The sequence below is a fragment of the Acanthochromis polyacanthus genome, chromosome 9 (assembly GCF_021347895.1).
Source record: "Acanthochromis polyacanthus isolate Apoly-LR-REF ecotype Palm Island chromosome 9, KAUST_Apoly_ChrSc, whole genome shotgun sequence".
Taxonomy (NCBI): domain Eukaryota; kingdom Metazoa; phylum Chordata; class Actinopteri; family Pomacentridae; genus Acanthochromis; species Acanthochromis polyacanthus.
Window position 1 is genome coordinate 24,126,043 of NC_067121.1, and position 24,744 is coordinate 24,150,786.

General features: G+C 39.4%; 1 protein-coding gene across 15 annotated transcripts in view; it reads right to left on the reverse strand.

The window, feature by feature from the left end:
- kmt2cb (lysine (K)-specific methyltransferase 2Cb) overlaps positions 1–12,610 on the reverse strand; it is a 64,779-nt gene extending 52,169 nt beyond the window's left edge. For all 15 annotated transcript variants that reach the window (XM_051953934.1, XM_051953928.1, XM_022202923.2 and 12 more), the window contains exons 1-2: positions 11,860–12,610; positions 4,209–4,415 (exon numbers count right to left, since the gene is read on the reverse strand). In XM_051953934.1, coding sequence (XP_051809894.1) covers positions 4,209–4,414 — 206 coding nt within the window. In that variant the 5' untranslated portion in view covers position 4,415; positions 11,860–12,610. The remainder of the gene's footprint in view (positions 1–4,208; positions 4,416–11,859) is intronic.
- Between the last annotated feature and the right edge of the window lie 12,134 nt (positions 12,611–24,744).

The following is a 24,744-nucleotide window of genomic DNA, read 5'->3' on the forward strand; positions in this document are numbered from 1 at the left end:
AGTTCAGAAATGCTCTAACCCAGTCATTTGGCTAAAACAATTAGTCCCTTGTTAAAGCTCCTCAGATCCTCACATCCAACAAGTTGATTTTGAGAACTGACTACACCAAGGATCAAAGCAAAATTTTGGAAAGTCTTGAATGAGATGCAAAGCTGAAACCTGATAGGGATATCCGTCGTCATGCACCTACATCCTGTTGTGCTATTAAAATGGATCATATTACTGCTCATTTCCAAGATTTTCTTTACGGTCTGCCACGGTCTTTGCAATCCTTTTCTCTACTTCACCTGTCAGCTCTTTAAAAACGTCTTTACAATTAAAGACAAACATTTTTTTACCAATACAAGGGAAGCGCAACTATTCCCTTATCTTGCTGAATGTGCCCTGTCAGCAAATCAGACAACCATAGCTACATTTCCAACCATATGCCTGCTTGCCAAGTCATGCAGATGTGCACATACACGAGCACACACCCCTCATTTCCATACAGGATGTAAAGATCTGTCAGTGTCAGCATCCTCCAATGGGAGTTCAGTTAACCTAATCTTGGAAGCGGCATGTGGAGGGAATAATTGTCATGGATACAAATTAAAGAGCAACATCAACTGTTAGCATGCTAAGTGGGGAGAGCAAACAGCCCAAATGAGAGCAGCGTGTCTCAGGGGTACTCAGGAGGATGCAGGGGGTTGGGAGCGAGGGAGGAGACTGGAGGTGGGGGGGGGTAATTTTCGGTGCCACTGGAGAGAAAAATCACAAATGGCTGGACGCCAGATCAAGCCCTCCCTCTAAATGACTTCCATGGGGAACAAACCAAAAACACAAGAATGACACAAGAGGCCTCTAGGAAACCTTGGCTAAAGACATAATTACCTATAAGCTTGAGTCACACAAAACTGTCTTAATAAGGTGGAAACAAACAACTGCATTTTAATTTTAACAGTCTTCTCTCCTCTGACATGTTGCAAGGCTAAAGATATGGTGTTTGCACTGGTTTGGGATCACACTGAGGCTTGTGTATGACAGAATCTCAAACGGAGTTAAAATGATCGATAAATTACTTAATCAGTGTGTGGATTGTGGCTATTTTCATAAGGATTTGTCATTTTTCAAGCAAAATACAAAATATCTTTGTCTTATGACAGTGAACTGAAAAAAAATTAGGTTTGAACTTAAAGTCAAGCAAAGCAAGTAATCGAAAACATAATTATTCACTGCTGGAACAAAAACAGACCTTTTTTTCACACATTTCACTGACAAAAATATTGATGGATCATTAACAGATTAATTGAGTCTACACATTCATCTGCAGATGAATCATTACCGCAGATAATTATTAATCTAAACCCTATTGCAGTTCATAACTCTGAGAGGGAAAAAGATATTTTCCAAGAAAATAATTAGAATTGAAAAAATTATCTTAACATTAGCAAAACTAAAAAATAAAAACAACTGACAAACTAAATAATTCAAAAGGACGATTAATCAAAATATAGTTTACTTATTTGCCAAACACAGCTCTAAAATTTTCAACTGAACTGCCATTAAATTTTCATTAAACTAGTACCTGCCCAAAGTACTGCTAATTATAAAACAAGGACCTAGCACAAATTGCAGTAACAGAAATCTGACAAGATTCCAATTATTTAAATTCCTGGCATTATGCTGGATCAGCATTGCACGAGAAGACATGCAAAGCTACCCACAGCAATGCACGAGAAACCAGCTGAACATGTTTACAGCTACAGCAAAGCAGCAAACCATGGACTGGCCATATATCACACATACATCGAGAAAATTCAACACCTTCTGTTACACTGGCATTCCTTTTCAAATTATGTGCAACCCCCTTACTCTCTCCTTTTTAGCTAATGACATTTAAGGTAGTCTCTAATTGTAGAAGGCAAACCCAAATGCAAAAAATTAACTCTTAAATTTTCTATGATCACAATCTGAAGCACAGACACAATGTAGCTGGTGGTGGTGACGTCTCCATGTCGGCTGTTACACAACATAAAACTGTAATTACATGCAGTATAACTACGCAAACGGCTTCAAATTTCAGCATTCAGACAGCCAGTTATTTCACTGACAAATGCTCAAGACTAGTGTTCAACCCCATACCCTGCACAACTTATCCCCCCCACAGTCCCACCACAGGGAGAGAGAGAGGGGGGGGGGAGAGAAAAGGTGAAAATAATGCTGTGGTAAGTAGTTCCAGCTAGCAGGGTACTGCCTGGAAAACCTGAAAAGGATCGCACCGCTTTGAAATGGATTGGCTAGCAGATGGAGCGTGGGCAAATCTAGTAAATTCCAACAACCAGGTCTACAAGAATGATTTCTGACACGTCCTCCTTTGTCACAAACAAACTGCCTTTTAGCACTTAACACTGGAAATTTTAATATTAATATACACAGAAGAGGAAGAAGCTGGCTGGTTGTAATGCAGGATTGGTCTATGAGGACAATTCGCAGCTCTGTGAAGTTGCACGAGTGTATGTGATTGAGCACAGTGTGTCACCATTGTTCCATTCTAGTTAGCACAGTTTCTAAAACGTCAGAAGAGCAGCAATTATCCACAAGTCTAGTATCGCCATTAGCCTATATTTCCTTATAAAGAATAGTGAAATGTTAGAAATTAGAGTGCACTGAACTGGCTGACATCCCACAAAGCTCTATTCATTGTGTTGGTGGAGGGGATGGCTTTTACGGAACATGAGCTCACTGTTGAGCTTTCTGGAGGCGCATTTTGATTCAACTCAATGAAACCTGAGATGGGATAAATAATTGTGGTAACAATATTGATATCACAGTTACATAACTGTGGTGTAACTGATAATCAGCAGTCTAATCTGTAGCCACATCAAATACAGTTTTATATGGCCAACTGCAATCTTGAGTCTGATCATGACAACACCATTCTAACAGCATAAATAAACTGAGCTGGTATCTGTTGATGGTTCATTCGTGACCAGTGCATCAACGTGAAGCAATTCAAGTCTGTCCCAGGTCATCCTTCTACTGTGGCATTAACGCATCGTCTGGATGCTTGCAGATTAAACGATCCATTGGGAGCAGGGTATTAAGATTGATTGAGAGGACAGACTAAGGAGAGAGTTAAGAACCTTGCAGGCATTATTTTACTGAGCTAAGCTGCATTGTATGTTGCTATGGAAGTCACTGAGAAGGCAGACACCTAGTACAATGCCTCTTAAGTAAGACCTGTGCTGGAATCGCAGGAAATAAAAGCAGTTTAAAATGCTTATATGACAAGGACTTCTAACCACAGCTCAAATCAGGGGGTATAATAAAACATCTGCTACCAGTGAAAAGAGTCAAATCATGACCAGCTCTGAACACGCAACGTTTTTTGTGATACTATTAACACCAATAAAATATTCCGTAGAATTCAAACACATCAAATATGCCACTTTTTGTAAAATAGTCTGAGGTTACATTCATTCTCAGAAATTTAGAAAGAATGAATGAAGGCCTTGTTTTTGATATTGTGCAATGCACCACTGAAATAGGAAAAAAATAGGATATTTGGTTAACTGTTTTTGTATTTTCTGCATCGAACAGTATAGTTCTGGCACAGCATCATAACCACGTAGGCACTAAGTTTGCTTATGGTGGGATTTAATAAGCAGCAAGACATAATAGGGTTTTCAGTTTTATGACAGTAGCAGATGCTGCGTAGAGCACAAACATAATACAAAGCAAGATCCTCCATTTTCTTTTCAAGCCTGTTTGTTGTCCAACTAAGCCACAGCTAGTTTTATGAGTAAGAATTAACTTGTAGCCTAGCATTTAACCAAACATTGCTGCTATGGTTGCACACAGTTGGATATATAAAATATCATTCAATGATGTACAATGGCAACTGACAAGTAACCAGAATTATGTTTGTCTGGTATCATGTCTATTATCTCCTTATGAACAGGATTCTACATAGTTTCATTTTGACAAACAGAGGGACTCTTGCTAGGTAGTAATTTTCAAGTGTCTAGGTGAGTGTTTTATGACTTCATACATGACTGTGCCATGTCAGTGGTTCAGATGCACCATTACCTCTTTCCACCTAAATGTGGTGACAATGTGACTGGCACCTAGATACAGGACTGTTGCTGACCGAATGCCGTAATTAATCTTTTTTCAATTCTATACTGTGTGTAAAAATATTTCTCTGACCATCAGGTGTCAAAACCTACTTCTTTCTGTTCTTAGACGTGGATAAGGGTGGTGCCTGGGGTAGGATGGCGACGGCGGCGGCGGCGGCAGCAGCATCCTTGCGCGGCCTGCCACGTGGTCGCTTGTCTGCGTGGGCAGGACTTCCTGTGGACGTGGCCCCTACACTGCTGGAGGGCGGTGAGGGTCCCTGGTCAGAGGGTTCCACAGTCTTATCCTCTGATGACATTCTGAAAAAAAAAAATTGCATCATTATGCATGCTGGATGGCAGGCAATTAATGCCTGGAAAAAAGGAAAACAGAAGATGATTTGAACCTCATTTGATTTTAAATTAATCCTTTGATGCGCAGTGTGGGTCAGGAGACACCCATTCTCCGATGGATTTGGGTCTCTTTTGACCCAGGTTGTGTATCAAAGGGTTAAGAGGCTTCCAAATAGTGGATAGGAAAAAGGAGATAAAATAATTATGAAAGAACATGGCTTACAGCTTTGTTCAGTGACACGTCGAGATGTCTATATATTTTTGATTTCGCTTTGAGATTCATAACAAAAAGGAGTAGTGTGTCTAAGAAGAGTGATAAGGAAGGGCCAATGGCTTATGGGTTTCAATATGGCTTATGTGTTTCAATGTATTTCACTGGCAATAAGTTCTGAAAAATCTCCACGGAAGTGCATCTCTCTGTACCTCTTGGCAGTGAAAGACACCTAGTAAAGACAATACTTAATTGGTTTGATGCATCTCAGACGCCCTTTATATGCCCAAGGTCTATTAAAAATGTATCCACCTCAATTATCTTTTAGTTAAAATGTTCCAACTCTGACCAGAAAATTGTTCATCAACTTAGCTTTTGCCCAATGTGAGCAGAGTACAGTGGTACAAATTACCACTTCTGACTCAAGGCTGTCTGTAAAGGCTCCACATCCAGCCATTCCACATTTTCTATTTGCTGCAACCCACCTACTGAAAGACAGCCCACTACAGACCACTCAATGGTAAACACTGTAAATGCTGCCCTTTAGTTGCATTTAACAACGTGAAGTGGAATTCAGAGGTAGCAGGACTGCAGTGAGAAAACCGATGTAAATGGATTACGATAACTTTAGGATATGTGACTTAACAATATGACAGCTGAAATTTTGCATTTATGTATACTACAGGTTAATTAAACCATTGTCCAGAAAATTATGGATTTTCAATCATGTTTGTACATAAATGTAACAACACACCATACTGTTTTTAACATTTAGGTCACTCAGTTAGTCAAAAATAACATTACCATCACTTTATGTAAAATATGCTATTCAGAAGATTTTCCAGACATTTTATTATCCGTTTATACAAACAGGCGACAAATCAAAGGACAAAAAAATGTCTGGTTTCTTGTTAAGGTATTGGGCCACCAGCTTCAATGCACCTTGTCTTTTATTCTTTAAGTCTCTGGAACTCCACTGGACTGTTGGACACAATTCCTCCAAGAGATATTCCCCCATTTGCTGTTTTGATGATGGTTGTAAAGACTGCCGTAACACACTGGTGCAAAATCTCCCATGGATGTTCAATTGTTTGGAGATTTAGTGAGTGCGAAGGTCAGCATGTGATTCACGTCATTTTATACTCAAACCACTCAGTGACTCCTCATGCCCTATGGATAGGAATGCTGTAATCTTAGAAAAGACCGCTCTCATCAGGATAGAAATGTTTCATCATAGGACAAAGGTGATCACTCAGAACAATTTGGTATCGTTTTGCAGTGATCATTCCCTTCCCATGCCAGCAAAAAACCCTGAATACATAACAGGGGCAATGGTTTCCATTACTGTAGGTGTTAAGTGCTCAGGATTTTCCTAATTTCTTACAAATGTATATTTATTGATATTGTGCTAAGACATTTTATAAACTATGATAGATTTATGGCACCCACGACATAAATGAGGCAAAGACACTTTGACATTGTTCAAAACATTTAAACTTGAGCAAAAAATTCATGATTATGTTGTGCTATATCACTCCACTTTATTAATGTTCAGAAGCAGGGGTGAATAAATGGCCCATTAACTACTGCAATTACTAGTAAACTTTGAAAATCAGTGTGTATGAAGGATTACACAACATATCCAGTATGCAGAAAAAAAAAATTGCATTAAATGTCAATACAGTTTGCTCAGGATGAAGCTGGAACCTGGAGTTTGAGAAAACACTGTGGATCACTTCCACACCCTGGTCCACAGATGTTTTAATACAAAGGAACTCTTAGCATATTTATTTCATGAGGCTGGTGCGGAGGACAGGGACGGGCATATCCAAAAGTTTCAACAGACTCCCACAAACTGTCACTTGCAAAAATACATTTACCCACTACATATTATTAACAGGCCTCCATCAGGCAACCCCCCCCAAAAAAAAAAAAAAAAAAAACATCATTAGACATTGAGCAGCAGTCTATTTGGACCCAAATATATCTCTAAAACAGGAGCGTGCTTTTCTTTCTTTATGTCTATTGGAAAAAAAGGAAAATTGAGGAAGAGTTTGTGTTTATTCCCCACCAAAACCTGTTTGACAGTGTGATTGTCATATCTTGCAAATGACACATAGCATCCACCACTGGAGGTAAAGCCAAAGATGTGTCTTAACAAGCTGTTGGGCCACCTCATGCAGCCATAACAGCAGTAATGTGCCTTGCCATTAGTTTTACAAGTCTCTGCAGCTCTACTAGAGGGGTAAACACTATTCTTCCTGAGATATTTACTCATTTAGTGTTTTCACGATTAACTGGGTTGCTCAGTTGGTTTGATAAGAGTAAACCCGGCAGCTTGGGATACAAACCATTTCATGCTTGGACCATTCATTCTAAGAACAGATTCTATCAATGCACCACCGCAGTCAGCAGTTTCCTCCACTAATTCATTCATTCATGTATTCATTTGTCGCCAGCATTTTGTCCATTTTTCTGTTTAACAAGCTCATTTTAAAAACATGTATGCCAGGCTCCATAGTAAGATTTTCAAGGGCAATTCAAGTTTTCCATGTCTGCATGGCCATGAGGATCTGTGCGACATAAATTTCATCTCTCTCCCTTTTGGACTTTTTCATGTTGTACAGTCAAATACAACAAAGACGATGTTTTGCCGTCAGGAGATTGCTATCATGCTTTCTAGGTTGCATGCAGGGTATTCCTTATGTTTCTGGAGGGCTTATGAGCTCTGTGTGGAGGGTAGGGTTAACATTTTCAGTCCGTCTTTGTGAGCTTATCGTCTGTGACAGCTGATTTTCTCCCTGTTAGTCATGAATGCATTTCCTCTGCAATAGTAAAACAGATTAAAGGGGACTTCACAATCTCCTGCACATTTAACTGGGTGGATCAAACAAATATAATAGTAATTGAAGCATTTTTTGGTGTCACATTCAGCGACTATCCTCACAGACTGCTATATTATTGTCACTGTTTTTTTAGTCTCCAAAATGTCAGAAAATGGTGAAAAAAGTCAGCGTTTCCAAAGCCCAAGATGGCATCCTCAAATATCTTTTGTTCACAACTCAAAAATATTCAGTCTACAAAAAAAATCATGGAAATATTCACATTTAAGCAGCTGGAATCTGTGATTTTAGATTTTTTTCTGAAACAAAATAGCTATTACGATTTGGCTAACAAAAAAATGGCCATTAATTAAGCAGCTGATAACCAATAATTTTTGTTGCTGCTCTAATTATCTAAACATGCTAACTAGCTAAATGTCAACACACTTTCTCCGAATCAGACTCGAGCATTAACTCTTAAAGACTCGTTATAAACAGATCAAAAACACCCGCTAGCCTAGCAACATTAAGACTACAAATGACTTGCAAACACTCTATTTTCTCTTATTTGGACCAATATGTTTTTTTTTTCCCCTCATTATAGTGTTGAAGAACTTCATAGTTCACAATTATGAATTTTGAACAAAGCTCATAGTCTCAAAAGAATTGAGTGGTTCACATTAAAATATTCTGTGTATTTTTTTTTTTTTTTTTTACACCTTCTCTGAACTTATCTTTTTCGGTAGTACCTTCTTTGAACCATCCACCACCAGACAATCACTGCTACACAGAAGCAAGTTCTTCTGTTAAAATATGTTGCTTCTGGGGATAAACTTTGTCATTTGGAGGTGAAGTTTAGATACTCTGTGGTTTCGACATTTAAAAATTCAATTAATCTGAGTTCTGGTTTGTCTCGACTCACCATTAGCTGCATTGGTTACCTCCTTTCTGATTGCAGTCGGTCTCCCAGAAAGATGAAGAAAATGAGAGCAAACATTAAAGATCCCTCATTGTTTTTTAGTTTTAATGGTGATCAGTTAAGTCAGGAATGGGTTACAGCTCTAAACCCGGTGTTAATTAGGACCTGATCAAACATGACAAACAACCCTTTAACCAGCAGAAGACAGATTTAACCTCTTACCAGTTTTTCATAGTAGCACATGACTCCCAAACCAAGTGTCTCTTGGGTCTTCTAACCCAGCATGCCAACAATGCACATGTTCTTTGTTGCACACAGATATGTTCACTTAAAACACGAGCACATTCAATAAATATGCTTTTTTTTTTTAGCACATTTGTGCACATCATTGAACATTTTCCCATTTACTCTCTGGATTCAGCTTTGGTGCTGCATGAAAATGTATCTACATTTTACAATGATAGGGACAATCCTGTGCATATATGAAGCTTGCTGCATATCCCCCAATTGCATTATGGACTGAAGTGTATGTCTATCTTCATGTAAGTCCACTGTGGTCAATATCCATCCAGGATATGATCAAAGCTTCAATTAGCTACAGGTAAGTGACGCAGCACAAAAACTGTTTTGTTCTTCATTGAAATTAAAACTGTTCTATGAAAATTATGTTCAGTTGTTGGTCTGATGGGCAGTGTGGAAGCTCAGACAAGAAGGCAGTTTGACTTGCCCAATATATTATGTCAAGTAAGCTATATATATATATATATATATACACACACATAAAACCCATTGTCTGACAGAACAAATGTACTTTCATTTCAAGCAGTGCTGCCATCAGTACTGGCTGCATTATGGCTTGCGCACAATTTAAACCTGAAGCTTTTTATTAAGGCTTCAAGTCTCCTCCACACTAACACTGACTACACAGCACTGCTCTTGCCGAATGAATCAAGTGCATACAATGATGGCTGACTGCAGCAGCTTTTGCAACATGGTCCAAGAAGACAAGGACAAAGTCAAAAGTAGCTGGTGAAGAAACTAAAAATATTGTCTTGTATTGCTTATTTAAGCAAGTGGAAAAACACTGAGGTAAAATCAAGAGAATATCAAGTTTAAATTACTCACATGGCGAGTAACATTAGTAAAACTGGATAACATTCAGTGGGATGCTCATGTCGGTTTGTACATACTGGATCTGTCAGCTAGTAGCGGTTTACTAGCCCATTAGTTATAAGTCCCAGATAAGCCTCTGGTAGTCTATATTTCTGAAGTGTTTAGAATTTCACTACCTGCTGAATGTGGTTTTAAAATGCAAAGAACACACTGAATTCTCAACACTGACTGCATACATTCAAACATCTTGATGGCAACTGAAAAGTGCTTCAATTTTGGTATACAATTTCTGATGCATATTTGAATCGTAACATACCAGTTTTTTTTAATGGTTATTCAGTTTTGTAACCAGGCAGCATGGTGGCATTGAAAGAGCCAAGCCTGGTTGGGACATAAATGCTACAATAGTTCTTAAATGTCCGAGGATAAAGCTGACTAAGCCTGGACATACAATACATTTTTAATTTGTTTACTGAAACCAAAGTTTACCTGTAGGATAAACCACGTAATTAGTAATATGAACCGGAAATTAAGTAAATGTTTTTGCCCCATGTTATCCTTCTTAAAACTGAACTAGTTCCAAATGGCAGGCATACAATATTCTGACAAATAGTAAATTCACATGGTTTCTGTACAGAGATGTAGAAGAAGAAAAAAAAAAATCATACAAGCCACTTTCTAGCTTGTTTTTATGTATCAAAATGCAATTACATCAGACTACATTATGACTAATATTTAGGATGAGTCATTAGAAGCCAAATTTGCTAGGTTTCCTGTTTAGCAAAACTGTAAAATTGTTTATAAACCATGGTGGGCACAGCTGGTCGCATTACACTGTATCCTTCACAGTGTGACATTTCACACATCTGTATAATGCAGTGTCAATGCTTAGGTAATATGTTGTTTGGTCCACAAAAACACATTTGCTTTTGACTCACCATGTTGTATTAAACGCTTTTAAAAAGCCAAGGATATTGGTGGCTAGTCATGTGTAATAGATTTTAAGAGACACTCTGGTGCCTGAAATTATTTAAATTATTCGTGAGGTATTTTGTATCAGTGACCCAGAAAGGGTCTCCATTTGACAGGCACCACCTTTGGCTGCTGATTTGTGGTAATTCTCTCTTTAGCCTCCACCAGCCTCCAAGCTCTGTGGACAGATGGCTGTCCAACACCAAACTCCACAAGAAATATTTCTCGGTATAATAACGGTTAAACCAATCATACAGTTATTGAGAAATTAATCCGAGGTTAAATATTCAGATAAAGAAACAGGTGTTCTCACTGTTCCCAAACACTGTGTACAGAGATGTAGCAAAAAATTTCTTGGCTAAAAGCCATTTTATAAGGAGATTTACAACCAGGTATGTCTCATCTGAAGCTGATGAGACTAAGGTTGAGTGTTAGGGCATCTGAGGTTAGGATCCGGAGACTAGTCGGCAGTCACGACCAGCACGAGTACAATTGAAAACGTGCTAGCGTTAGCTTTTGTTAAGTCGAGCTTGGGCACAAAGCAGTTGCATCCAGCTAACGATAGCTAGCCTGTTGTGTTGAACTCTGTCGCCTTTTCTTCAGCGACCACAGACAAAAGTAACACTGACATTGTCTAAATATGACAGAAATTACATAAAGAAACGAGGCCACTAGTCATATTTAGCTGAGAATAGTAATTTGGATTCGATTTTGGGAGACAATGCCTGGCAAGAGAACTTTGAAAGAGATTCACATAGCAAACAGGTTACCTATGGCTGCAGTTAGTTGGCCAACTCATCACCTACGCCAAAACACCGAACATTATTCCTTCTCCCTTTCGTTGTCCTAGTAGGAATGCTAAACACAATAGTCTTGGGGTGATGGCCAACTAATCGGGTAATCTTAATTACAATTTTCGTTAGCCAACTTCCAACTGGGTACGAGGTGATGGTGAGCATTTGTGCCCAACACACACAAAGGCTCGGTCTATTCAATGAAACGGAACTGTTCTGGGAATCTACAATGCTACACAAAAAGTGAAAATGATACGTTTACACGTCGACGAAGGCTTTGATTGCTGCTTTTCGTTACCGACCAGTGTTAGTCGTGAGTGGTGGCTGATCGAATATGTTGTGAAAAGCAGTAAAAAATACAATGTTACCCCGAGAGTCTACATAGTATATAGCACCCATGAACCATTCTATTGAATGTTCCGTTCCGTTGAATAGTCTGAGTCATGAAAGCCAAGGCGGCGACAAACCCCCAACATCAGACTGGAGGAGGATAATGTTGGCTCTGCCTCACTTGAAAAGGCGAATTCCTCTCAAATCTAGCTTACACGAGAAAACAATCAAAGTTCTCACTGTAGCTTACCTTCCAGCCCTATGAATAACGAATTATCCTCTTCATGTCCAAAATACTGGGGGATGAAACGTCGCACTTTTATCACCCAGCTAGCTAGCAAGCTAACTGAGCTAGCTCGCCTCTCTCCAATGAAGCAACACCGCAGTTCTCAAAAATGCATAACGCATATCATATTCCAGCGTTGCAATGTTATTCCCAACTTTGCCCATTTGATGGAAAAGCAGATGGTGTAAATCCAACAGAAAACCGCTTCACTTGCACACGCATTTGCGGGGATCACTTTCCTTTCTCCAATGACAGCTGTCGTCGCACGAGTTCGGGTTATATAGCTAGTTGGTGTTAGCCACCCAAGTCTACGGCCAACAATTTTACCATTAACGTGAAAACAAATCAAAGCCAAAATCCAAGCGGCTGCAAAAGTCAACACTCCGGAAACGAAACTTGAATCCTCGGAGAAAGTATAGCGACGCGCAAAGCAAATGTTGGGTGCCGACCGCTGGGTTGGCAACTGGTTCTATTTTCTTCAGCTGCGACAAGCTGCGGGACCAAGCGGCCAGTTAGGAGACTCTCGCAGCCAGCCTGCCACGCAGTAACAACCTCCTCCAAAGACATGTAAAAACAAACATTAGCTTGCCAAAAATAACATCCCGCCTGCCACGCTGACCGAACTGCAAAATTACTATGGAATATCACAAAATTAAGTTGAAGATGACGCTTCGGTGTACTCTATAACGGTGGCCATATCTAATGATAAGTGGCACCGAAGCACAGCCCCTCTAGGCTCTTCAAAAACTAGACCCACCTCCTCCTAGCACAACTATGCCGCACAAACCTTCCCAAAACGGCGCTTCTCGTCGAGGAAGGGGAGTTTCATGAGTGTGGCGAATGTTTAAAGACACCGATAAGGCCACATGAGAAAAAATACCACGCAAACCATTTTACAATTTCTTCAAAATACTCTCTGACCCTGCGGAGGGATATGGGCATTTAGTAAATAAAATAATGGCTAAGGAGGGCTCAAAAAGACGGAGCCTGGATTCTACCCCGGTTGGAGGGGGAGTTTGGTGCTCCAGCTCATGCAAATCTCCGCCAGCAGCAGCTACAGTGAACATAACAGTCGACTGCCTTCCTCACAGCGAAGAGAAACACAAAGATGCATTAACTTTGATACGCTTTGGTGGTGGTTGTTCAGACTTCGAGCCAGCGGACCTGAACCGGCTCCCCTACGACAGTATCTCCTTTTCCGTGTCCCCCCTCTCACTCACGGTCGTACACAGATGCAGACATTAGGTGTTAAGTAAAAGGTACTGTGCAAACTGGCAGACATACTGTACATGCAGGGGTTAACTTTCGGAAAAGCCCCCGGGGGTCGGCTTTCAGCGGCTCTAAATAATATGTAATAGAGCCAGCGGGTGTTAAGTATTTGCGTGGATTTTGATTTTTTAAGGCTATTTTAGCTAAACCTTACTGAGTTTCTTCGAATGAAGCCCTTTGAAAAAAAAATATCTGGAAATAAACACAGCCCTATTCCTTTAAATGGTAAACCTTGGCACCTCCCGTTCCTAAACTATGAGCCCCCCCTGCTGGCTGATACAACACAAGACGCCTTTTAATTGATATGAATCATTTGGACAGTTCAAATAAATCAGAAAGCAACATACAAACAAGTGACAAATCAAAGCAAAAGCTCTAAAAAATGAGCGGGAACACTAATTGAATGCAGCTGCTTCCATACAGGATACAGTGGGTTTGATCAAGTTTAATAAAGATATATGATGTGGTCTTTACAGTCACTACATCCCAACTCTAACGAACATCATGGGATATTTGGTTATATGTGTTAGACGTGGCTTATCACTGCTATCTACACACCAAGTAGGAAAATATTTGCAACAATATGTTAGAAACTGGGTGCTATTAATTAAGCTGTGTGCTGGAGCCCCCTTTTGTCCACAAATCTTGTTCATCCCTCCAATAGACTTACATGTATAATCTTATGGAAACAAATTCTGAAGTTATTGTGGTGAGCCAGCATCACTATATTGTTTTTTCCTTTAAATAATCCCTCATTTGTTGCTTTTCTTGCAGTAGTGAGCTCTGTGCAGTGGATTGCATCAGAGGGTCAAAAATAGGGTAATTTGTCAAAAAGCACAATGGGTGCCAAGTGTCACGAGACAATTTCTTCTAATTTGCCACCAAATTATCCACAGCAGTCCCACACAGCAGACATGTTACAGTATACAGATGAAACAGCTACATGAGGCCAACTACTAATTTGAAAGTAAAAATAGCAACAATGCAAGCAAATACCACTAGTAGGAGAGAGAATAGAAGGTACCGGAAGAAATGGGAACCTCAGCTAAAATGTAAGAAAGAAAAATGGGAATAGAGAGGTTAGACGTAATATAGAATTAAGTCAATAAGTGTATACAACTAAATTCCATAGGCTTCACTTACAGCATAATCATTGATATGGACACTAAGTATCATATTCCAAGTTCTGACACAATACAGTCAAGTGCAGATCGAATAACCTTTCCAAGCACTGAGATGATCACTGAGGAAGAGAAGCAAATCTAATAATGTCAGCAAAATTTTATTTTAAAATAGACCAAACAAAGTTCATGTGAAGCTGTTTGTCTTTTCCAGTAAGCAAGATGGATGGATGCAGGACTGGAAAATTCATCTTATAGCGTAACTTGGTTTCAGAGGAATCTTAGATGATTTCAGAGGGCAGTGCATTTTTTCATTTTTTTGAGGTTATTTTTGGGCTGTTATTCATAACAGATTCAGTCATATCGACAATATCCACTCAGAATTCATCCACTGTAGTGAAATAATTGATCACACTCTGTGTTTTTGTATTAGACCATCATGCATGTTGGCATCAAAAGTCAGATTTCCGGTCTGCAGCACTTCCTGACACCATCTAAGTGTGAGACTCTGCACGTAGCGGTGCCACTTTCTAAATTATGACCTTTGAGCTGGTGTATGTTTACACCACTAACCGCCATTGACCTAATTACCTTGAAACATGTGAAGCTGCTGTTTAGTGGTGTATCACTGATACTCTTGTGGGTCTAATTCGTACAGGTGCAAAGCTGATCCAGACTAATGTACAGAGACACAAGACTGTGATTATTAGCAAAGGCGACTCTATACGTAATACTGGCTTGAAATGACTGAATGTTTATGAGGTAAAAATAATAAAGGGAATAAAAAAATATTTTACATTTTAAACTGGAAGTTAATTTAGACTAAATGAATTAACTAGATTAAATGTAAGTTCGGTCCAAAATTTGCCTTTAGGCCTTTTTTTTTTTTTTTTTTACAGCAAACAGTTTTGACTCATTTTCACAGGAAAAGCTTACGCACTCCTAATAACATTTGTTCATTTAAAATGTCCCCATAAGTCATGCTGGTCTGACAATGAGCCAGCATGCATAATACCTCAACCACAAAACCAAAACACCTAAAGAGAATTCAGCCATCTTTAATAAAAAATAATATAAAAACAATTGCAATATTTATACCTGTGTTTTCTCTGCTGTGACATGTCAGAATGTCAGAAAAAGGGGTGATAAAACAACAAACCATTGAGCTATGTCATATTTAAAAAAAAAAAAAAAAAAATCTCAAATAGACATGTTAGAAAAAAGCTTCCATTTTGTACTAGCTGTGAGCTGTTGATCTACACAGCAGTATGACAAAGAATATAGAACATGATAGCCTTTATTGTCATTACACAATGTACAACGAGACAGAGAAATGCATCTGCAAAGCTCATACACGGGAGAAATAATATGAATATGTTCATTAGTTTGTCGTAGAGAAGTACTTTGGTGTAATGCAGGCAGAGGGCAGCATGGTTCTACTTCACAGAACGCTGGAAACTAATGAGATCAATTTACCCATTATCATTTAACAGCGACAAATGCAGAAAGGGAGCTTGTTTTCTTCTCCTTTTTTGTGGCTTTTTTTTTTTTTTTGCGCATTTGCTGTCTCACTTGTTCAAGTAAAAACTATCCCCTGTTTGTCTCCAATTTAAAGAGCATCCTGTCTATTACTGTAAAACATTATTAATATGATGACTCGTGTGGTCCTGTCAGAAAAAACGAAGGTTGTAGTGGTGAGTGCAGCTACAATAAACCCTGTAAAAAGCTAAACATTCTAAATGTCTTTAACGAGCTGAGGCCAGCAATAGTGGATCATTCCCACAAAGTTTTGCCAGTGCGGTTGGTTAATTGTCAAGGTATCCAGGGCAAGATACACCCATTCAAATTCGAGTAACCTACACACTTATTTCCCCATCTTGTAAATTTAATTCAGTGTAAATTCATAATGTAGGTTTATATAATTATTAGCAGACAAATGTGCTTTAATACAATAAGTCATTTCAGCAGAATAAAGCATAATTACATGCTGAATGGATAAATGCTCAAGGAGCTCTTTTCTGGTTGTTGAGCTTAATTGATGCCCTTTGGCTATCAGCATTAAGGACCAATTTTCAAGAGAATACTGTGACTGCAAGATTTAAAAAAAAAAGGCTTTTCTGAGGCTAATGCCCCACACTTTGCTAGCCATGCAAGTCATCATGTGGGTGTAAAGTCTTGAAATGCGATGGATTTCTATGCTATTCCTGCAAAATAATTGCCTGTTTATGTTGGTGGCAGTTTTCCTTATGGTGATTTGAATTCGTGTTATACATGCAGTTTACTGATCGTTATATCTGATGCAAGCCACAGCATAATGCAAGACAATCCCTATATATATATATATATATATATATATAGATAGATATATATATATATATATAGATAGATAGATAGATAGATAGATAGATAGATAGATAGATAGATAGATAGATAGATAGATAGATAGATAGATAGATAGATAGAGTAAGACTCAGCATGATCTAAAAACAACATCAGATCATTATTTTGCTCTTCTAATAAGGATAAAACTGTCAATGACACCCCCTGCTTCTCAGTCCTTCCTGTATATTTCTTATAGGACTATTTTAGAGACAAAGTGCTGAAGCTGCTCAAGGTGGGGCAAAAGTCAGCAACAGAGGCAGTTGCAGAATAACAGGACAGGCAGCTGCCAGGTGAGCAGATAGATCATATTAATACAATAGAGGAGACGAGAAACATGAAACCAGATGCAGGCTGAGCTCTTTGTCTGCAGGAGAACAGGTATTGTCGAATCCAGCCCACAATAGCTTGCTGCACAGCCAGATAATTATTTCCCATAGTTACACGCAGAACACATCTCTGAATTTTAGCATGTTGTAAAATAGGCTCAGTGTGCGCGCTAAAAACCCCCACAGAGAATACACAAACTTCAAAAGCCTCCAGGATAGGGAATCTGTTAATGTTTAATTTCAAAAAGATATCATGTTTAAATATTTCAGAAGCAAATTTGCCTCATAATTTCTTCAGATAACTGGGAGTTGAAGCGCTAGTGTGGAATGAGTGTTACCTTTAAATAGAGAGGGTTTCATTACAGTCTAATTAAAGAACAAAAATGCAAACTTTTAAGAGGACAACTTTCAGAAGGATTTTGTTTGAGAGGGAGACATTAAACAGGCGGAATTAGGAAAGTGGATATGAGAGCGAGAATGAGTCCGTCTCCTCTTCTAGTCATGTCTCAGAACTCAAGTCTTTGGTCTTGACAAGCTTGAAATAAAGTGGAAAGAAGTGGGAACTGAAAGTTTTAGGTCTCAGTGATATTACAAAGTGCACCTAATTTGTTTAGATGCTTGTGTGGATGTTCTCAAAAGCTTCAGGAATTGAGAAGCTGCAGAAAGAAGTCAAAATAAGTCTATTAAATAATGAAGATGAAACTGATTAAACTGGTGAAGACGCAGTTGATAGATTTATCTACATAGCAATGAGGTAAAGGAGCCCTAAAAACTTGCTTTGTACCACATATGCATCTTCTTACTTAGTGTTACTTTCAGTCTTAAGGAAGGGTTGACCTTTCTTTGTACTTTTGAACTATGAGGAAAATTGATTGGACTGGAGAATTATTTTTGAACTGATAAAATATAGGAAAATTAATCCCAGCTTTGCAGAAAAAATTAAATTGAGGCAGAGGGGATTTGCTATTCTTCTGACTTTTGCACAAGCTTTAATGTATAAAGGCTTCTTATGAACAATTCTATTGCCCATGGCTGGAGGAGCTAATTAGAATCTATTTATAATCATAGGGGAATATATCCAAAGAGCTGCAAGAGAGAGCGAGGATAGAGAAAGAAAGAGGGGGCTAAAGGGGTAGGGGGTGTCATAAAATCAGTCTGCATGCTGTGATATATGAAACTTAGATGTTCACATCCAAGGAGCCAGAGAAAACCAAATTAACAGGTTTTCCCAGACAAGACAGAGTTGGTTTCTTTTCTTCTTGAAGCAGCAGTTTAAGGGACATTCTTCACTAACATAAGTGCATAACTGTAAGATGAAAATAAATGTTAGATCACTTTAAATGACCAAGTTCTTGAAACTTTTCATAACAGCTTTCAGTAACCAAGTCTGCCGTAGAGCTCTCATGGGGCAGTACAAAGAGGAAAACCAGGCCACGAGGACAAGAAGGAGAGAGCCAAGAAGCAGAAACACGTTGGTTCCGTGATTAAACTATCACAGCTTTTTTTGGTCAAAATACGATGAAAATATTTTGGCACAGTAAACAGAAGAAGCAGGGAGAGGACTCACTACTTTGTGCAGAGAGCACGGCCAAGCTGTCAGCTCTCTGCAGCCACTCAATAGTGTTTATACGATGATATAACTGAGAGCAGACACAGACCAGCGAGTTCAATATGGACCACCCACCATCCACTTACATGGAAACATTAATTGTCTGACTGGAATGGTGAATTGGTGAAACGCCCAATCCCATGCACACAGACTAAGCAGGACACAGCAGGTCAATTCACTATGTTTTGGTTGCTGTCATATATTTTGTTTAGGCTTCTGGAGTCTTTTTAGGTCAATACACAGAATATATTTTACTGAGAGTAACATAACCTTTTTTTTAGTGTATGTAAAACAGACAGTATACAAAAAACAGCTGAAAATGCTGATGTCTGTAGACCATAAAACAGTTTTAGAGTATTTGTGGAAGTCAAAGAATAATTCATGACTATAAATGTAGTACAATTCAAAGCTGCTTTTACAACCCAGAACCATATTTTAGATCATTATGACTAAAGATGAGTTATATTCTGAGCTATGTGTCGTGTGTTTTTTGTGATCCTGGCAGTTCTATACGTCCTTAAATTGATTAAATGAATTAGTTTGTTAGATGATGGGGGAGAAAAGAATAGAATGTATTTGAAATAAAGAAAGTTTAAAAGGTGCTGAACAAAGACAAACAGAAATGGATGGATTTGGCAAAAGCCACAAAGGGTTTATTCAAAGGCCTGAATACAAAAATAGTGTGAACCAAAATAGCACTGATCCACAGTTTTAATGCTGATTTCCTTCAGATATCATTCATTGATGTGACAGGATGAAAACGTGTGACCAGCAATCAAAACAACACATTGTGTCCACTAAACAGGATGCTTCATTGTTACTCTCTTTCACATCATCTCCGTGTCATCATCTTCACTCTCCCAAAGTGTCCCTTTGTCCCTCTGCAGAGACACTCAACCCATCTCCACGTTTTCTTTTGAGAAAAGCAACAAAGAGCACTGAGCTCCCTCACAGGAACACCCAAGAGGCCTTATTAAAGCCAAGGTTAAATCCCACTCTGCTCTGTCTTACACTTCATACTAGCATCCTCTCTGAGAGTTCTCTAATATCTTGGATTCTCTGCTCCACTCTAACTCCTGGGAGACACAGAGAGCACTGTACAATAATCCTGGAGGTGTTCCAGTGAGCCAAGGTGAGATGCTTCTCTGTTTTTGCTCTGAACACCCCGAAGAAAAGAAAATCAATCGTCCATATCGGGCTTGCCTGGCTTAAGTCGCCGATTATTTCACTTCACTGTATGTTATTAGAAGCTGTTATTCCATTTTATAGAGCAGTTTGTGATAGAAGGAGCCATGTTGCTGCAATCCCATGTGCACCTTCAGCTTTGTCGCCTCTCGGCAATAATTTGCTCACGCATAAAAAAAGCTGCAACAGAAAACATCCTATTTGAAAAGATTTTGTTGTCGTGTGATCTCCTGTATGTCTGAAAATTTCATTTGGTCATATGGATCATAAAGCAGCCTCTCTACTGCATAAATCAGTTATCTCACTCAGTTAATGCCTTTTGGAATTTCTCAAGCTGGCTGCAGCAATATAGAAGAGATGAATTCATGGGGCTCAAGTTCTCACATAAACCCAGGAGGAAGGGTAGTGGGCCGTGAGACACCACAACTGATGCTATGTCCTCAAGCCATATTGGGGAGTGAAGTGAATGTGACAGAGGAGATTGAGGTGGGCTCAGCGCAAAGATCTGCGGCGCTCTGACAGTACAAGGCCCTCACTCACTCAAGGTGGAGGAGGGGGGGGGAAGGATGGGTGGAGGTGGAAATAGTTGAGGGCGCCGCATCCTGTTGTTCACCAAAAAATTTAATTTGAGATCTACTCAGTGCCGAGGATACTGAGAAAGGAAGCGTTAGTCATCATGCTTGCATCACAGAAACATTACAAAAAAGCAGTTTTGTGAATTAATTTTCCAGCAACAACAGCTTCACAGCCCTTCGGTTCAGTGTTTGCCTCCGTGTGGGCTGAAACGATCTCATTACTCACACTAAAAGGAGCAGTCTCACATTTCTGAGAGGTATGCTCATTCTTTTACTTGTTAAAAACAGAGATACGAAGGTTGGCTCTACTTTCTGCTAAGTTCACTGAATTATGGCCTCAACTTCATGGTCTTCCCAGATGTGGGAGTTTCCCAAAACACTGAATTATTCCTTTAAGGGGGAGAAGAGAACCGCGGTGGACTTAACAGATCAAGAGATTATTTGTACAGACTGATATTTAATATTTTATTCAGGCTGATGAACTTCATGGATTTGCTATAAGGTTTTGAAATTCAACTTTTCACACTGTGTGAGATTTCACTAATTCTATGTATTCCTACTGATTGTGAATCTCAGTGATGTCCAGTGCTGAAGCACTGGCATTGTCTGCAGCTGCGTGACTCACAGATGTCACAACTATTATCTTTCTTTTTTGTCTTTCTTCAATTTTGGCTCTGCTCTTTCTTTAAAGGCTGAATTAAGATGAATTTGTCACACAGACTGTTTCCAAAGTCAAAACTGAACTTCCCTGATCTGCAGGCTCAATTTAAAAAGTTTATTTAAAGTTCTGAACACGTCAGTGTCTACTGAAGATAATTTCACTCAGGTTTGCGTGTTATGACAGCCACCTGAGACGCTTTAATAATTATATAAGGGCATCAAAGGAAAATTGGATATATTTGTGTTTACAGTGTCTGTTTCCCTGAAAATGAGAGTCCACACTCATTGAATATTCACTGCACTGATGCTTGTCACACCTTCTGGAACAAGGCTATAACATTACAGCAGAGATCACACTTACTCCCATATCAGTGTGCCAAAAAAGCATCAAACCATCCTTCAGTTTGCTTCTCTAACATATATATATATATATATATATATATATTTTTCCTTCTCCCTAGAAATTTGAATCCAGGTAATAAGCTTGTGCTGAAGGGAGAAATCTGTGACAGTTTGCTGTGAGTGTGATACTGAATACTCGACAGGAAATATAGCTACTCATACTTTGTGTTATCAAGCTGTCATGTTGTTTGTTTACACAGCAATGAGCTATGATGAAGTGTGGGTAGTGTTTTAGAAGTGATTTACAGGCATTCATATTTCTCCTCATTACTGCTCCAGACTGGGCACAGTGTCAGGACTAATGTAAAAGACTAAGAACGGTTAAGTTGGGGGAGATACAGAGAAAAAACTTGATTCAGTAATTATTGCTGTACTTGCTGTTTGGACACGACTGACAGGTTGACAAGATTTATGTCTAATGGATTGAGGTTGTGCGTGGAGAAAACTGAAATGCTGCTGGCTGGCACTTTGTGGAGAGGACGTGCGGTCCAGCAGGAATATCTCAGTGGCCGTCCATCCATCTGCTTACGGAGGCGATCGAAGCGCACACTGGGCGAGAGATGGGCTACATCCTGGGCAAGCTGCCAGTCTACCACACGGCTAACACTGACCTCAGCAGGGCCAATCAAACGCCACGTGGTTCAGCAGTTGACCGAATCGCCGCTGTAGAGAGCTGCAGTTACAGTTTAAATGATGACTCCGAGCATTTAAATGACTAGCGTTACTTTCATCCTGGTATTTTATGAGGAAGCTTACATTTTCTGTCCATAAAAGTAAAACTGAGAATTTGCATGTAATAATGGCCCCATAAAATATCAGAAGGGATGAATTAAGAGCATTGCACCAAGTCACTGTTTGCTGACAGTAAAGTTGCTCTTGTGGCATAAATAAATTCAACAATATTATGACTCTAATGCGTTTCATTGTGTGAAGGCTGCAGCTTTTGCTCACTTCTAGTGTCTGATATGTAGCCAGATTGCAATGTGTGGCCCATCACATCTTCCCACCTCCCGCCCACCACATCAAGAACCCTGACTGCTTTATTCAGGTTCCAATCCAGTGGATGCAATTTAGGACCGGAAAGATCCAAAAACCTGCTCAGGTTGACGTGCTGTGATTTAATGAGAGAGGCTCACCAACGTTGCCGCCATTATGGCTTTGATATATGGCCTGTGTGAGCTTGTATCAGTATGGAGGTGCTCGTTTAACTGCATGGAGACGGGGGCCAGGCTGAGACACTAAAGCCGCTCCGCACTGAATGCACACACCGAGCATTCCTTTGTTTAGTGACACAAGGAGCAGGGCTGCTGTTTGACTGTCCTTTGGGGTTTGAACAAGGTTTAGTAGAGAGCTTTTATTTAAAAATCTGGTGTCTCTGAGGAAAGGCCGTGAAACCCTTTTACTGAGAGGTTTTGGTCATGTCTTTGATTTAACAGCACCCACAAACCCTTTTCATCCTGTAATTTTCCTCATTCAGTTTTGTTTTGTCAAAATGCCAAAGCTCCGTTGTTAACATAATTCTGTATTTCTGCAAAATTACCTGCTTCAATGTTGCTTCTCTTCCCTAAAGACGTGGCATGCAACACAACTCAGTTATATTTGCATAGCATGAATTCACATCATAAGCCATCTCAGGGCAATGCAAAGTCCACTTTACTATGATAGATTCCCACCATCAAGGTCAGGTATGGGCAATGACAATCAGAGGCAATCCATCGTATTTGTTCCAGGTTTTAAGCAAGGTAATGACGTGATTCTTGTCCTAAACTTAGAATCCGAGTGAAAAATCTGAGCAGCTACTGGATGTATCATCATTTTTGAAATTCAAGGTCCTTTAAAGAATCTGACTGATTTATTGACCCTGGACTTTCCATCTCACATTTTCACATAATTTACACGAATTATGTGAAAATAAACTATCATGTGATACCGATTGCAATGACTTTGGTACACATAATCTCTTCAATTTTAAATTTGCAGCATCATTTGGTACCATTTCCCACTTGAATTTAAGAACCGAATACACAACATACTGATGACACACCCATCAATCTCAGTTGTACTTTGCAGTTATTGCTAGATGGCAAACGTAAGAAAGCTTAAATGCAAGTGAATACAGTAAAAATGTATAATAAATACTAGAAATCAGCATGCTAGCACTAGCTTTTAGCTGAAATCACCTCTACTACTCTTCCATGTGGCTTTGGACATGTAGTTTTGTTTTATTTTATTTATTTATTTTTTTACATCAGTTAGCAAATTTGTAGAATAGGTCCTCTAGTTACTGAAGATGTCCAGCCTAGTTAAAATTTTTGTTGCACACAAAGCCTCACGAACCCATAATATCACATCCTGACCTTTCTTTTGAGAGGCAGGGAAACAACGTGAAGCAGAAATTGTGAGGGCATATTTTTCAGATTTGTCGCTCAGTCTGGTCCCTGCTCTTGTTCAGCTGGGGGTCTGACCATGTTAGCCACAGACCGCAGAGTGTTAGATTATGTTTCCATCCATCTCCGTCTTGTTAGCTTTCGTTCGGAGTTTGATTTAAAGGTCCAGAGGAATTATCTCCAAGGGGAACAAAGCCACCTTTCAAAATAGGCCAGTTTCTTGAAACACGCAGCTGCATCTGTCCTAAATCTCTCAGCTGGGGAAGAGAGTGAGGAGTCCATCTGTCAATAATTAACTAAGTACTCTTAGGAAACGAGGTTTGCGAGTAGCATTTGGGCTACTCAAGCATGCATAAATCCATCAAGTGTATCGTCCTCATCTGCATGCCAATGTAATCTAGTGAAAAACAATGTAGTGCTGTTAATGCAGGGTCCAGAATTGCTTCACACTTCTCCGAGACGTGGCTTTTGTGCAGCATTCCTGGATGTCACTGCTGTTTTCATGTTTACTGCTTGAGTTGCCCGAAGCCACAAAGTTGGTCAGGGAGAAGGTGCTGAGGTCAGCAGCCAAACTCAGAAATCCTTATGAAAAGGAATATTTACTGCTTTGCCATTCATGCTGGCAACTATATATAAATCATTAAACTAATGCCTGTCTTTTTGGCTTCAAGTTAGTATTTACATGCATCTGAATTGTAATTATCAAAGAGACTAATTAGGAAAATACACAAGGTTTCTAAGTGGGGTAATTTGGGCTATTTTCACAGTCTTTTCAAATAGAGCCAAGTGGCCAAAGAAGGAGCCTTCATATTTTCATGTATTTTAGAGCATGGGCTTTGACAGTGCAGGGCAAGATGCAGTGAGCCAACATGAAACGGGTGAAAACTATCCCAAATTCAGGTGCTAGGCTGCATGTGAGGCTGCTAAATAAGT